Here is a 15,871-nt window from a genome sequence, read left to right as displayed (position 1 = left end):
AGCTCGTCCGCTGAAGCATTCTCTGCGCTATATTATAATCCCAGATATTGCCATTCTTTGGTAGGGGCCAGCCTGACACGACATTGAAATGCATGACCTCTCTTGCATGTACTGTGCAGCTCAGTATCAGAGACATAAATCTACCACCCATAGGAGAGAGTTACCTGCACTAGGGACAGGCTATTTTTCATTAGCAAGTGGAAGGCAATATTCATGCAATAATATGATAAATGGCCCTGCACTGCAGTGAAGAGCGCTCTTGTCTTTTCTGGGAGATAAATCAGTAAGAGCCCTCCATGCTGCCACGTAATGCATGTGGATAAATTTACAGTTGTGTGTGTTTGAATGTGTAAAGTATTTTTTATGTACTTACTATATACATTGAAGAGCACACAGCTGTAGATACTTACAATGTTTACCTCATATCATTTTTTGAATGCGTGTAAATTCCCAAGTGGTTTATGGACTATATATGGCCAGACATTTTTTGGAAAATGTCAACAATATATTAATAGCAGTATGTGCTTTTTGCTGCTCACCAAGAATAAATTGCAGGGGAAAAAAAGGAATTGTATCAAGTAGCATGGAAAAAAGTTTACGTGAAAAAATCATTGGACCACAAAAATGTAGAGCCTCCGAACGTACGAGGTCCAGCGTGACTTTATTGTAGATTTACATTTCAAATATTGCCATTGAAGCTTTGAGTTTCAAATGTTTACATTGATAAAACATTACAACAGCAGCAACGTTGATAACAACGCCACTAATTGGTAGAAGGGGTGGGGGTAAAATTAGTTTAAACTTGGGAGGAAGTTATTGTTAAATTAAAGAGGTCTTTGTTTTAGTTGGGAGGACGGCATAAGGTACCCCTGATTCTCACTGTGTACCTGTTCTTTTTTTATTGATGCTTGTCGTTTTTAACATAGCAGCGATATTATAGCTTTGCTATAGTGACAGTGACATTTTTATATGTTAATATTATTAATGTGAACATTAATGAATACTTACAGCTTTCTTCACTAAACTGTTAGCTGTGATAGGCTTGACAGCTGACAACATTTAGACCACTATAGCTCATTTCCACTGTTCATTGTAAAGCCTAAATGATACATCATATCTGCATTTCTGACATTTTATTTGTAGGGTAAATAAATTAATATGTTTGTGTGTGTGTTAATTACAGCTGATTGCTAAGTGAATTTATTTTACTTTTAGTTTCAAATCTCTAGATAGCGTAACAACCAGGTTAGATTTTTTACAGTCTCTTTTTGTATATAATAAAGACACCGCAATGCTTATCCAGCGTGAGGAGGATCTCAGCCGTTGTAATTTATCAAAGCTGCTTTATCTTATGATCTCATGGGAGAAGTTGTCTAAATAATGCAGACTCACCGCTCTCTACCCATTGTTATATATTTAGAAGTGCTGGGAGACCTCCAGCAAGAGGGAGTTAAAGGACCGCTCTGGATTATATCCACCAGGTCTGCAACTGGAACGTAGGAACATTTATCTGGACACTGGCGACCAGACAAACAAATTTGATCAAATGTAATTGTAACTTGGCACCTGCATGTCCGCGTTTCCCATAAATTGGAATTTCCTAGAATTTAATGTTTTATCCTAATTGTAATTTCTATACGTTGGAGCTTTGGAAAGATGTTAAAAGAGCAACTTACGATAGTAATGTATTATTTAAAACATTAGCAATGTGTACAATATGTATATCTTAGCTCTCCAAACTTGAATGTGATGTATGGGGTGTTTGTGAAATTGGGGCAGAAGAGGGGGCTATAAGAGTCAGTTCTGTCTAACCCGAATGGCAGTGGTAGGCTGAGAGGGCTGGACTGGCTCACCCACAGAACTCAAAGCCTATGAGTATTATCCATGTTGGGCATTGTTGACACTAATAAAGCAGAAATTTGAATTTCGTGTTATCAATGTGACTTCGGAGAGCCTCAATCTTTTTTAATAAACCGCTCATTAACTGTTTGTTGATAAACCATGGAAAGAGATTCTTGTACCATAACCAATACATTGAGCTGTAATCGTTATGTTACTTAGCGTTCTAGCCTCCATAGTTTAGGTTGGTATAATATAAGTGCTAAGAGTTGAAGGTTTTTGTTTGTAAAATTGCTATGTAGTCATGTTGATTTTTTTTTTTTTTGTTCTTTGTTTTTTTTCACAATTAATCTATCATTTGCTTTGTGATTGATTCATTAAAGGAGTCCCTGGTGAATCGATGTTGACATAGCAGCAATGATTCTAGAAAATAAAACTTTATGGCTGTCATGGGGTAGATTTATTAAGAGGTGAAAAGTTGGGGAGTGTGAAAGTACTTGTTAGGCAACCTTTTAGTAGTACTGTGCACAAGATCTTAAAGTCTGTTGGCATGGCAGTCCAATTTAGTTTTTTAAATTGAGGTGTGTATGTTGCAGTGTTTGTGTATTTTATGAGGGCTGCAGTTGCTTTGTAACATTGTATTTGTGTGTATGTGGCTGTTATATTGTATATGTTCATTAGTAGTTTGTGGTATTGTGTATGATATATATGAATGTGTACTGTGTATGGGGACTGCTTGTGGAATTGTGTGTCTGGATGATATGTCACATTGTGTTTGGTGTGTGTATGTGTGGGACTGCTTGTGGTATTTTATGTGAGAGGCTGCTTGTGGGGTTGTTTGCGTGTATGTGGATTGTCAGTGGTGTTGTGTTTGTGGGGACTATGTGTGTGTTTGTGTGAGGGGTGTTTGTATTATTAGTATGAAGGGGAGGCTTTTCTCCAGCTTTGTTTATATCTAGCAGTGTGTGTGGATTGAAGTGGTCAAGTTTGTATGTGAAACATTTCAGTATGAAATGCTGCTCGTACAGAGTTTAACCCCTCTGCTGTCAGAGTTGCAACTCCACCTTCTTCATGTCATCATAAACAGTTTGCACCTTTACCAAACTGGCCAGAGTACTCGTCACATCATAACCACAATGGAAGGCCTTTTAAGGGCAATGTATACATGAGCATGTCTCAAACGTGACTGCATCTTATTGGACACAAGCTTTGACACAAAGATATATGGAATCAGTAACATAGCAAACGGACACTGACACAGACACGCACAGACATTCATATAGACACTCTAGTAGTACAAAGATAAACTGATGGTTAAAAATACTATCCAATAAATACAGTCACAGACTTTTGATCAAATGGCCACAAATTGTCTTATAACTGCAGTAACAAAAAGGATTACAGCAACTGACATGCACATTGCACAAAAAATGATATATATAGGTTCAAGTACAAAAATACATATATGTAATGACAGACACATTCACGCCACATTAGACACTGACAAACACAAACAGAATCAGAATATGTTATATACAATCACAGCCATATAAAGACACAGATGGATATGTCATTACATTGAAAAAGAGACAATTATACGACTAGAACAATATCTGCTTTACACCTTAATAATGATACAAACACAGATAAGTTCTAAGGGTTTACAACCCGTGACATCTACACAGACACTTATTTATATTGAAATCTGACAAAATTAGTTACACTCTTAAAAAATCTTATAAATACAGTCATACCGAGACACTGATAGATACAACAGATTATGATGAATATAGTGGCAACCATACAGGAACTAACAGACACACCCAGAACTTGTCTATATAAAAGGTTATATATACAATGAAATACATACAAAGACTGATAGACACTACTGTCACTACAATTCAGTGATTACTCATAAACCCTAATTGTATCAATATATTCACAGTAATACTGATGCTGATTGACACAAATTAAATTGGATATTAATAATCACGGTAATATAGAGATATTGATAGACAGCCACAACAGTACCTGACAAACCGAGTCAATGATAAATATGGAATATAACACCACAGTCATAACAAGAAGTACAGACAAACAGAAATTCAAAACACATTTGTGTGTGTGTGTGTTTATTCTTATATAGAGTTTATAAGTATTTACAAGTAATTTAAAATCTAAACTCAAAAAAAATATTATCTTTACCGTCTGCTAGCCAAATATCTAGTGTTATATTTTGGTTTTGCCAGCATAAATTCCAATGTGAATGGCATATAGATAAATACTGTACATCTATTACAGAGGGTCCGTGTACTTTATGAGAATGTGATCCTGTTGCCTAAACCAGGAAAACCCTTTAGGTTAACACAGTATTTAATCTATTTGTGAACTGGCGGTTTGGCGTATTGTATAGACTTAAGAACATCTTGTTATCCACACATTTTGTACATTGCAGGTTGACTTTAATGAAACTGAATTTTGTAGGAACCAGGCCTCAGACAGTAGCTCAGCCATTGAATTGGACAGGATCCAATTTCCTGAGACACAATGCCAAGTCCAACATAAAAAGTGCTTAAAAAAATAGACATTAACTACTTGAGGTTCACCTTTTGTAGCTAAATGAAAACACTCCCGAGATGTGAAAATCAGAGCATGAGGTCTAATTAACGAATATGTTTAACAGGATCCCAATACATTTCATCCAAAATCTTGTTTTTCCAAAGATTAACCTTTTTTTTTTTCTATTTATTTATAAATCAACCCTATTCGTGCAAACACGTATTTATTCACTCTACTATGCAAACTAATAAATTCAAAAGTGGTTTAATCACAAAACCATGAATTTGTGCAGAGATAAAAAAAGGATTGACACATTTTAGCCTAGACTACATAGCTTGCTAGAAAATACAGCTGTTTTTCATCAGAAATGTGCAGGTCCTTTTATCAGCTATCCATAATTGCCATTTTAGTCAATAAATATTGATGGATAGAAATGCCTTTAGTAGCTACTGTGTTTATTACATATGTGTAATCATTTCTGCAATATAGATGTTTTGTTTTATTTGTGTACATTTATTTTAATTTTTTATTTTTTTTCTATTTTAAACAAGCCATTCTAATCATGGATTTATTTTTCCGTAGTTATCTGCCTTGGTTTGAAGTTTACTACAAGCTGTTAAATACATTGGCTGACTACTTGGTAAAAGAGCAGGTAATGATGTTCCTCTGTAATAGCTTTAGAAAGAAAAAAAAAAATTCTGTTATTTTCTTTCCTCGAAGTGCCCTAATTAATTGGGCACTCCATGTATGTGAGTGGGCATCAGAATACACCAGACAGAGCATCACGTTAAAAACTCGCGCTGATTTCTTTTTTACTTTATAGCAGAACTATGTGGTCGCAAAAAGTTGCTGTTACAGTATGTAATGAGACGATTATTTCAGTACTAATGAATATCGAGGCAAGTTTTGAAGATACACCACTAATATGGCGCCTATTGAATGTGGCAGGGCAAAAAATTTATTTTTAATTGGTTCATTACCCAGGCATACTATTAATACCCCAAAACGTCATTTTCACTTGTTGTCTTTGTAAGGATCTATACAGAAATTCGGTTGTTGAAGAGTATCTAACAGCCGAAATGAATGCATTGTAGCTAATGCCTCTCCTGGCCATATGTGGAACTGCAGGTTAAAATGTGTTGCCCTGAATATTTAACAAGTTTAGGCCATTTATTATTTGTTCTCCAGACCCCATTGCCACCTTGCTTATCGTGAAAAGTAATAGCATACAAAGATAGATTTTGAAAGTATACTATTGTACTTTTAAAATGTAGTTTTAATTTGACTGGGACAGTGTACCATGTTCTATTTTTTAATTTTTCAGGAAAATGACTTGAATGATATGTTAAAATCACTGTACAACCACCCGGTTCCCGATGCTCACACTCCTGTCAGTCTGAGCCTTGTAAGTATGATTTTACAAAAAAATAAAATAAACTATCTTTCAGCTAGTCCGTTAAAGGTCATAGTCACCCTTGCATGACCCAGATGCATTGAGGTCACAAAATAGTATGTTTAAGAGCTTTCCCTCCAGTAAAAAAGGTCTATATTCAAGAGTGTATACGCTTCTAAAACGTGTTGATAATAATAAATTGGGGATAAGATCTCTACAAGTGGAGACATCACTATAGAAACGAACAGAACATTTCTAATGCTTCCATTGGTAACCATAGTGATTACTTCACTTTTAGAACGTTGCTCCACTTTTCTCTCAGCAATACTTTTCTAAATCTCTCCCACTGTGAACATTTTACATGTTCCCAATTACTGTGTGTGGTTTCACTGAGAATCCCTGTATGCCATTGCATGACCACTTACTCATCACAATGTGTACCAGTTTTTTTTGTTTTGTTTTATAAATCTCGCACTTAATGTGCATGTTTTTCCATATATATATATATATGCTTTTTTTTTTTTTTTTGTAAATTCTGCATAATACATTGCAACTCTGCTTCCTCTTTTCTGTTCCGGTAGTATAGTCAGATGATTAACTTGTAACTGACAAAGCCAGGCCTATACATATATCTGGCCATTGGCATACTGTCACGGTGGTTAATGCAGGTTCACTAAATTGGCATCCTCCCCATGACATGAAACCTGTTACAATTCTACATATCATTACATGAACAAATGCTGTATCACTGTAAACCCATAATATATATTCTTATTTCTGTGACCGCTCTATGTCTTCTTTTAAATGACAGTGCATGAAAAAGTATTTTGTGAAATGTAAAGTCTTTGGAAACTTGTTTAATGCAACTTTTCACTTAAAATGTAAATAAAACGCCATAGAATGTCTTACACTGGCATTGCTGTAGCTCAGAGAGACAGAGATGGGTCTGTTTTCAACCTTCTTGTGGTTTCCTGTGTGACTGCACATGTCAGAAACCCCAAATTAGAATCACCAACATTGTTACATACTAAGATCTTTCAGCTTCTTGGGATCTTTTACACCTGTACTGCATATTTTCACTAAGAATGCATCCTGCGAAGTTTTAGTGAATTTTGTGGGTCTCAATTTTTGTTAGAAGCTCTTTATAGTAAGAGGTCTCCTTTAGGAATCAAAGAGGAGAGTTATCATGATAACTGCTTAAGATATTTAGCTTTTTAAAATCTTTTAGATCCTTTTGTCAGGACTGCAAGTATAGAACAATCAAATCAAATAACCTCCCATAGATCTGAGATAACTATCAGGTAACTCGCCATCAGTGATGGAATTTAGAGTTCTATACCTTCTGCAATTATCCTAAAAGAAAAATGTTGTGTCTGTGTTGGGTTGAAATGGTAGCAGTAGGTACATGGAAAAATCACATTTGTTCTCACTAATCAGTACAATATTCAGTTAATCTAAACCAGCAACCCTACCTGTCCTATTCAGACAATCTTATCTACAAAATAAATAGGGGGCTCTATTGATACCCAAGTTTCTGTTTCTTATTTGCAAGAACGAGCAGCTGTTTATATCAAGTGAACACATGTTAAAAATTGAACCCTCTCCTCTGTTGGTAAGTTGCAGGGTCTGGTGAGTTCCTAATCCTAAGGACAAATCTTAAATTTCTAAACATGAATTCCTAATGAAATCACCATCTCGTCTCAGCGTAATTCAACTTTTTTGATTTTCTCACAAACAAACCCTAATTTTCTGTCTGACGATGATTTCCAATGAAAGATTCTCTTTTCCGGCTGCAATTTCACATTCTAATTTTTCTTACATTTTTTGTTATTTTGCATGCCTTGGTGTCTTAACAAGTCAGGAATGTTTTTTTAATGTTTACATTGAGATATGTCAACTAGTTTTCTCTGATTAAAAGGATATTATTTTACTGTGTAATCTTTCATTTAATTAACCATTAGCATTTTATTTTTATTTTGTAGTAGATCCCTTTTTTCTCATGTGCTTCCTTTTATGGAGAAGGCAAAGTTGACATATCAGATATTGACTGTTTAACATAGGATCTTCAAAGTAACCCTCTCCACCAAAAATGCTCTGTATCGTATTTGGCTTATAAAAGGGTAACTTGGATCAGAGTGAGTTGAGCCAGTAATAATGGATGATTGTTTCACTGTCTTAAACAGTTGACCTCATATGAGAGATATATTTTAAGCCCTAGGAATCAATCCTGTAATAACTGCCTTAAAACAAAGTAACAATACCCTCACTGCTTAATATTCATATACCATATACATCATTGTATTTAACCAATCAGAATGGCTGGTGGTCTTTTATTGACATGTGTACAAGGTTACACTGTTGTTATTTTAGAAGCGCAGTTTTGGGGTAAATTGCCAAACCCCAATCAGTCACCATGGAAATCACCATATTTTATGTGAAAGATTGCTTTTTAAAATAAACTCATTGACAAATATTTATTAAATCAGTTTGTTCTGAAAAGTATTGAAAAATGTAAAAGGGTAGGTGTCAGCAATGCAATGTGCCTGCTGGTTTCATTGGTTTCCATAGTGATTGCCATAATTTTAGCACTTAAGACCACTTTTTAGAACAGAAGACTTTGCGAAATCGCCCCCATAGTTTTGGACTTCTTCTCAGAATCCAATAATATCAAATGGGGTAATAAAATGACAGATGGATAACTTTCTATAATGGTCCGGTCATCATAACTATCAGGTCCTTTCAGCGCTTACCCACGACAGGATGTTCTGGTTGTTTGTCAACAGAATGTACCTATAGAGCTGATAATGCTAATCAATGTTGGTGAAAGATTTACTGACCACATTATTATACTGGGGTAGGATTTCATTGATCTTTAAAGGGCTACTGCAGGCACTATAACCCTTACATCTCATTGAATTGGTCCCCTGGTACTGTTCCTTCATTCAATGTTAATTCATTTTCAAACAATTTAGCACTACGGTCCATGGCCTCCCATAGTGGAGGTATAACTAAGGCAGGGAGTACACATTTCCTTCTAGCAGCTTACTCTTTCAGCCAGTTACTGCCACTGATTTCTGCTCAAGCTAATGCTTCCTCATTAGCCCAAGCAGCACAGAGGGGACGGCCTGCTGAGGACTCTAAATTTCCATTAAAATCTTAAAAACTCTTTAACTCTGAATAGAAGGACAACATCCGGGGTCTCCAGACAGTATACTCACTAAAATGAGATGAATCAGTTACAGTGCCTTTAGTGTCCCTTTAAGAGGTGGCTATGTTGATTATTGCTTTTAATATGAGTGCACAAGAGGCTAACACCACTTTTGTTCCTTACTACCTTTGACATCATATGGATGTCTTATAATGCTCAAAATTTTATTTCTAACCCTGATAATGTGTAATTAATATTTGTAATAAATATTGTGTGTGTATATATATAAAATATGAAAGTATTACAAATTAAAGGGTTACTCCAAGCTTAATGACCACTGCAGTGATTTGTAGGGGTCATGGGGCCTGGTGTCTGTATATGCAGCATTTTTGCTATGAAACAGTGCACATACGGAGTGTAACCCCTTTGCTGTTGGAAGTATGACTCTGCTCCTGGCAGCATCATTGGGGCATCATTAGCCAGGCCAGAACAGGTGTTTTGGACTGGCTAATGTCAATTCCTTGCATATCTCTATACATAGAACTGCATTCATTGGCTGAGAGCGGTTAGCTGAAGCTCACAGACAGTGGATGGATTGTGGGTTTAACTTCTGATCTGCAGTGTGGGACCCAGGTAAGAGGGCAAACTATCTAAAATGGTTTGCCCCATTATTGGTAAGTGGGCCAGTGTAGTCCTGGTATCAAAACCACTACAGCGAGCTTGGAGTAACCCTTTTAAAACAGTTGTGGGGTGAAGTTCTAAAAGGAAGCAGTTGTCCTGGAAACGAAATGGTATTTTCCTGCTTACTGTTTCACTTCTATAACCCCACATTGTGCTGTTTATGGATCTCTAACCCCTAATTTGCCTGATGAACAATAACTTATGCATGCTAAAACACCCTCTGCCTCCACCCTTTTTTCTTCTTTTTTAAATGATGATTTAGAAGTTGTCCCCTCCCCCCTCCCCCAAGTGTAAATGAATACTTAAAACTAATGTATAAAGCATATAGACAAACACATTCCACGGACTGGGTCATTCTGTCTTTCATTATATCTCCCACCACTTTTCTTCGGGGGTGTAGTAACTCTGAGAGCAGAACTATTCGGCACTCAAAGGGTTAAAACAAGAGTATTGCCTGTTTTCTCTGTCATTCATTGTTGCCATAATTGTGCATACACATACCACAATACTCATTAATCGTGTTATTTTTCCCTCTCCTCGCACCAAACCCTCAATTAAGATCCGTATTAAGTCCTAATTAACCTTTGTTGCATTTTTCCACCCCTTCCTCTGCCTAGCACTCCTATTTCATTACTCCTGACGTAACCGGACTGCCGACAATCCCTGAAAGTGTATGTATCTAATTGGGTTTTAACCACTTGTCTGTTTTTCCTGAACAAGCCTGTTTACTTGTTAACTTAATCACTTTGTGCGTTCTGTTTTGTATTAAAGCGAGAATCCTGCATGTGTTAGATAGAGGCAATAACAAAATCTCAGTCACTGACCTATAAAATTATTTCAAGTTTTTATTCAGGCTTAACTACCATAAGTCTGCTCCATAAAGACTACTTTTATATTGTTTTTTCCCGTGATAACACTTGTGATTGATGTGCCTTGGATATTTTATACAATTAAATTCTCCTATAGGTTTATGGTCCCCAGGACTCCAAGTTAATATGCATTTATCCAGTAGCACACCTGCTATATTATTAGCCCTAACATCACCTCCTATGGGGTGAGAGAATATGGGTCTCATGGCTAGCAGGGTGTTTGGGCTATGTCCCTCTTTCCTTCTTTAATTAACTATTTACCTGCTGATATCTCAAGCCAGTTTGGGGAATTTCTGCTATTTCGCCAGCAAAAAGCAGGCAAGTGGCAATTTACGGATGCACATCTGAACATACTAGTTGAGAGACAATTCTGTGTCAATTGGTGCTTGATAATTATCCATATACCTAACCTTTTGACTGATATTTTTTTATATCTCTGGATTGCTTCAAGCACATTCAGTACATTGGCAAATTCAGCACATTTCTGCAAACTGGCCTCCTAATTGCCTTTAGTGAGTAGCTGAATTGCAAATTCAGGTCAAATTTGGGAAAATTTTCACAAAATTTAGCTTTTTGGAAACCTGTTGGGAACTATTGAATAACATCACTTTTTGCTTATTCTATTGTATGGGTTGAGGCTGGAAGGTTCACAATCTTACTTATTCTATACTTACTTAGACAATAATAATCAGATTGATATAATATTACATGAAAGAACCTCATTAGATATATTTAGCTTCCGATTAATTATGGCTGTCAATTATGGGCTTAGGCAATTAGCAATATATGGCTAGGTATAGCACCTGCATCATCACTAGATTTACTTCAAATATCTGTCAGACCCAAATATATCATTTGTTCAGTGATCCGGGGCCCGTTCATTCTGCAAGTTCTTTGGTAACCTCAATCATATTGATGCAGTTTTTGTTTTTTCTTCCCATTCTTCAATTCCATTGCTGAACACGAGAAAGAGGGGTTATGTTAATGGATTTACAGTGAACAGACTTTGTGAATTCCTTGCATGTGATCTAAAAGGGTATATTGGAGAATTATGGAAAGGGATGTGGTCACCTGTCTAATGTTTTAAAATAAAACAATTAAAATTGTTACTATTTGTAAACTCACTCACACCCTGTAGTTACTAAATGTGTACATAGTGAGTGTGTTATAGTTACAAACGCAGGACTTCTTCACTACCGTCAGTGTGATGTCACGTGACATAGAGTATAGAGGACGCATGGTGTGTATGTTCATGACATCTATGGCATGTTGCTACAGGAGGCAAGAAAGGAGAATTAAAAATACAAGATATTCTTTTGAGTTCTTCTCCATATATTTGGATCCACGGAAAATACAGAGCGTTGCTAGTGTATTCTAATTGATGGGAGCATCCTGAGTGCTGTGGATCTACCTGTTCATCTCTTCTGCCTTAACATCTAGAAGTGACAAATAAACATATAAAGGAACTCTTGAGTGTGTCCTACAGCCTAGAAGGACCTCATTATTATTGTACTTTGAATTAGTTAATATGGTTAGTTGTAGAAAAAAAAACTTATTACACACAGGTAATCTTTGATATCATTGAGGGTTTTGTAAGGAACCCTTAGAAAGAGGTTTTAAATAACCTGATTAAAATGCCCATTATCCTATGCGGCAAAGCATTTTATCCAATAAATCCACTTAGCAAATAACACTCTATGATCCTGCATCGAACAGAACTGATAATATTTTGAAAAAATGCGATATACTGTAACCAAAGTTGTCAGGTTTGGGTGACATATATAGACGCAAGGTGCTTCTTGAGTCTATATAACTGTGGTGTAAGCATGTTGACTCAGTCAGTGCTTGTCACTATTTGGTTTCAATGCATGTAGGGTTGTGAATTCTATACTATTTTCCATAATGCCTCATCAACATATAGCCATTAGAAAACATCTTTCTGATTTAAGAAAAATAAATAAGAAATGTGTATAGTGAATACATACCGTATATTATAGATGATATTTTATAGAAACATATCAATCATATTACTTTGTTTAAATGTAGTTTAGAATGTCCAGGGATTTTAATAAAATGGGACATATAAAGGAGACAGAGTTTACATTTGGGGTCAGAGTGACTAGAAATTACTGTTAAAATCAAAGTTTTATATGAGGATGAAGGATCCCTTATACTTGAGCTGCATTTTTAAAGTACATGCAAGATTTCAGTTTAACTTGCAGAATGTGGACATTTCGGTGTTAAAATAAATGGTAGGATTTCTACACATGAATGTACTTTAATTGATTATGATTTTTATTTTCTGCACAGAGGAACCTGACTGAATATTTTGTAGCAGTGGATGTAAATAACATGCTTCAGATTTATGCTAGCATGCTCCATGAACGCAGGATCATCTTCACATCCAGGAAATTAAGCACGGTGAGAACTTTAATATATTCAATATATATATATAGTTTATTCCATTTTCTGATCAATTAGACTTTCCCTTGGTACTCAGACTTTCAAGAAATCCTTGAAACCCCAACTCTTTAGATACTAACCAGATAAAGGGACAGCCTAAGTACCGTAACGTCCGTTGTTTATAGTTACAGTGCAAGGAACATTTGGGCGCTGTAGCATCGTGGCTTTTTTTCAGATATTTTTTTTTGTTGTTTGATAAAACTGTTGGCTGTCCTGGCACTGAAAGCCCAGCCTTGCTGCTGCCACTTAGTTATTGTGGGAGTTTAACTTCAGCGTAATCTGTGTGTATCCAGCTTATCATTGCTTTTCAAGGTTGGATTTAATTGTGAGGATAATGTGAAAAGGTTTCTGTTATCTGTATGACAGCAGAGGGGCCATGCATTGGATGTTGATAGAGCCACATTTACTTGTCCAACGATTTGACAAAAACAGAGGCAGTTCGACATGCCCTGTCTTTTGTACCATGCAACTGAAAACAATGCCAATTTGCAGGAATGGCACTGTTTAAATTACAGGGTTAACATGCCTCTAGTGCTTGTGTTCCTGACCGCCACAAGAAGTGCTTCTGACCAATTAGCCAAGTTATAGCATGAATACTATACTCCTAATGTTTCTCTATGTAGAAACATTGGATTGGCTGAAATTATCAGTCTTGATGGTCTCAGGTGAGTAGGTGGAGCTTTGGAATGGAGAGGGCACTCAGCGGGATATGAGGTAAGTAAATCTTAACTTTGGAGAATGACGCATATATAGGAATTGGAATACTATAGCTTTACAAATACAGATTTGTATTCCTAATGCTATAATATTTTATGTAGCGATCCTTCAAATACGTTGTAGTGGTTATGGTGTTTAAAGTGTCTCTTCGAGTGCTTCGAGTGCTTTCCCCGTCATCTCCCCTTTGTTTTAAGTCATCTAATTTTTATAGATCATATTGTTAATATATCTATCAATCCATCTTTCAACAAAAGATAATGTTCAGGTATATATATTTTTAATTAATTACAACCCACTTTCTTATGACTGTATGCTTATTTGAGCAGGGACACCACCACCTGTTTTTCCTGTAAGTTCAAATTTGTCTTGTTGAGTTCACATTTGTGTCTCATACACCCATTGTGTGCAGTTCTGCAGAAAAGGTTGCTGCTTTTTCCGTACTGAGTAACAGCCAGTGCCTATATCCTAATGCTTATATCAGACAATGGTCTCTCACCTTCACAGTCATTTGCACACAGAAGGAAATAGGTCCTCTTTACCGCTACCAGACTGTTTCTTTCTTCTCTATGAATAAAGAGGATTTTTTTTTTAGATGAGCTACTTGCCTATGAATAAGAGCCAAAAGGGCTTGAAACATATTTGTCAGTTTGCGCTTTTTATTGCTTTTCCACCCCTTTTGTCTATACTGGCAATTATCATCATATGGTTCATTCACTGAACAGTGAATTACGGTAAGGTGAGAAATGGTAAAATAAAATGCAAATGTTAGTCCAAAGTAGACGCACTGAAAAAAAATCTCTGGTTCAGCTAGTTTTTCATCTCTAAATAATATGTTGTAAATCAAGTTTTATTGGCAGAAACATAAATATGGAGATGCACATAAATGTGAAACATAGAACAATGCATTTAATGAAATAGGAAGTGTTAGTTTATATATCCATCCTATTCTCAATCTATTAGGCAAGGAATAGTTGTTACCATTGATGCACAGGAGGGATAAGAGTGCTAATAGTCCCTCTAAGAGAGCAACATAATAGGTTGGTAATTGAACAGAATAGTAAGACTGGAGTTTATTCAGATTTTGGAGAAAGGCTACCTACCTTTCTGAGAGGGTCCCTCTAGGTCTTGAAAAACTCCATGGCCTATATATAATGTGAGTTAGTGTCCAAAGCCTCTCTGCTTGAGTCTACAATTCCTATTCTGGATAGCGGATATTGAACAACATGCCCCTTGTATGTGAAAGTTGGGAGAAGGTGAAAGTTAGGAGAAGGAGAAGTATGGCGAGATTAAACAGAAGGGAACACGAAGAGAAAAGATGGTAAAATGGAAAAGTAGAAAGCATGTAGAGGATAGGAATGAAGGTCACATAAAAAGAAAGTTGTAAAACGCTTTGTCCACAGTGTGAATGGATAGTCATACTTGGAAATTTCCTGGGTTCACCTGGATTTGCCAGGTTTGACTGCTTTTTTTATGACTGAGCAAAACACATCTTCTGGGCATGATTTGTAGCTCTGCCCACTCCCAATAAGTGCTAGTCCAGAACTAAGATTATATCAGGAATTGTGTCCAACTACTTAATGATGTATTCTGCTCATGCACAGGGCATGCCCTGCTGCCATCCATGGAAAAATACAAGAAAAAAATGCAAAGACAAGCATTGGGAAATATAAGATAAAGAGGACCATTTTTAAACATAATTTTGAAATGAATCTATTTCTTAAGTACCCCATGGTCACAATGTAGCCTATGCATTGTAAGTATTAGATGTCAAGGCAGGCAGACTGTGATTAATAACAAGGTTTATCCTTCGATTTTCCTCACAAGCTAGCCCTAGACAGGGAATATTATGTTTTATGACAAGATTGGACGATTGGCATCCGAGGCTGTCAAAGTGCCGCATGAGAACATGCCTGGCTTGGAGTTTTGCCTTTTTCTGTATGTCCCCACCCCCTGTTAAATTAATATTGGTATTTTGCAAGCATAAATAAAGTTACATGTAATCCAAAGCAATTTTTGTCACACATCCTTATTGAAGAGTTTGTGTGTCGCTCATACTTGGAAAAATTGTGTGTGCTAATAGAAAGATTGTGTTGTTTTACTCAAAGTGGTCAGATAAGTACGTGTTTGTTTTTCTACGTGGCCAAGATATGTCAAGTACCCAATACACAAGTAAATAAAGACTACAGCAGACAAATTAACACT

General features: G+C 36.2%; 1 protein-coding gene across 5 annotated transcripts in view; it reads left to right on the top strand.

Annotated features, from left to right (window-relative positions):
• Window positions 1-15,871, top strand: part of DENND1B (DENN domain containing 1B) — a 152,337-nt gene that overhangs the window by 72,662 nt on the left and 63,804 nt on the right. For 3 of the 5 annotated variants that reach the window (XR_010084023.1, XM_063426095.1, XM_063426094.1), the window contains exons 6-10: window positions 4,981-5,050; window positions 5,723-5,803; window positions 7,344-7,403; window positions 10,238-10,291; window positions 12,800-12,910. Coding sequence is in view for 4 of the 5 variants with exons in the window: in XM_063426095.1 (XP_063282165.1) it covers window positions 4,981-5,050; window positions 5,723-5,803; window positions 7,344-7,403; window positions 10,238-10,291; window positions 12,800-12,910 (376 nt within the window). In the remaining variant the exon portion in view is untranslated. The remainder of the gene's footprint in view (window positions 1-4,980; window positions 5,051-5,722; window positions 5,804-7,343; window positions 7,404-10,237; window positions 10,292-12,799; window positions 12,911-15,871) is intronic. The other 2 variants (XM_063426096.1, XM_063426097.1) reach the window with 2 other exon arrangements.

Source organism: Pelobates fuscus, chromosome 7, assembly GCF_036172605.1.
Source record: "Pelobates fuscus isolate aPelFus1 chromosome 7, aPelFus1.pri, whole genome shotgun sequence".
Classification (NCBI taxonomy): domain Eukaryota; kingdom Metazoa; phylum Chordata; class Amphibia; order Anura; family Pelobatidae; genus Pelobates; species Pelobates fuscus.
Note: the sequence above shows the minus strand (reverse complement) of the source record. Positions and strands in the feature narration are given on the sequence as shown.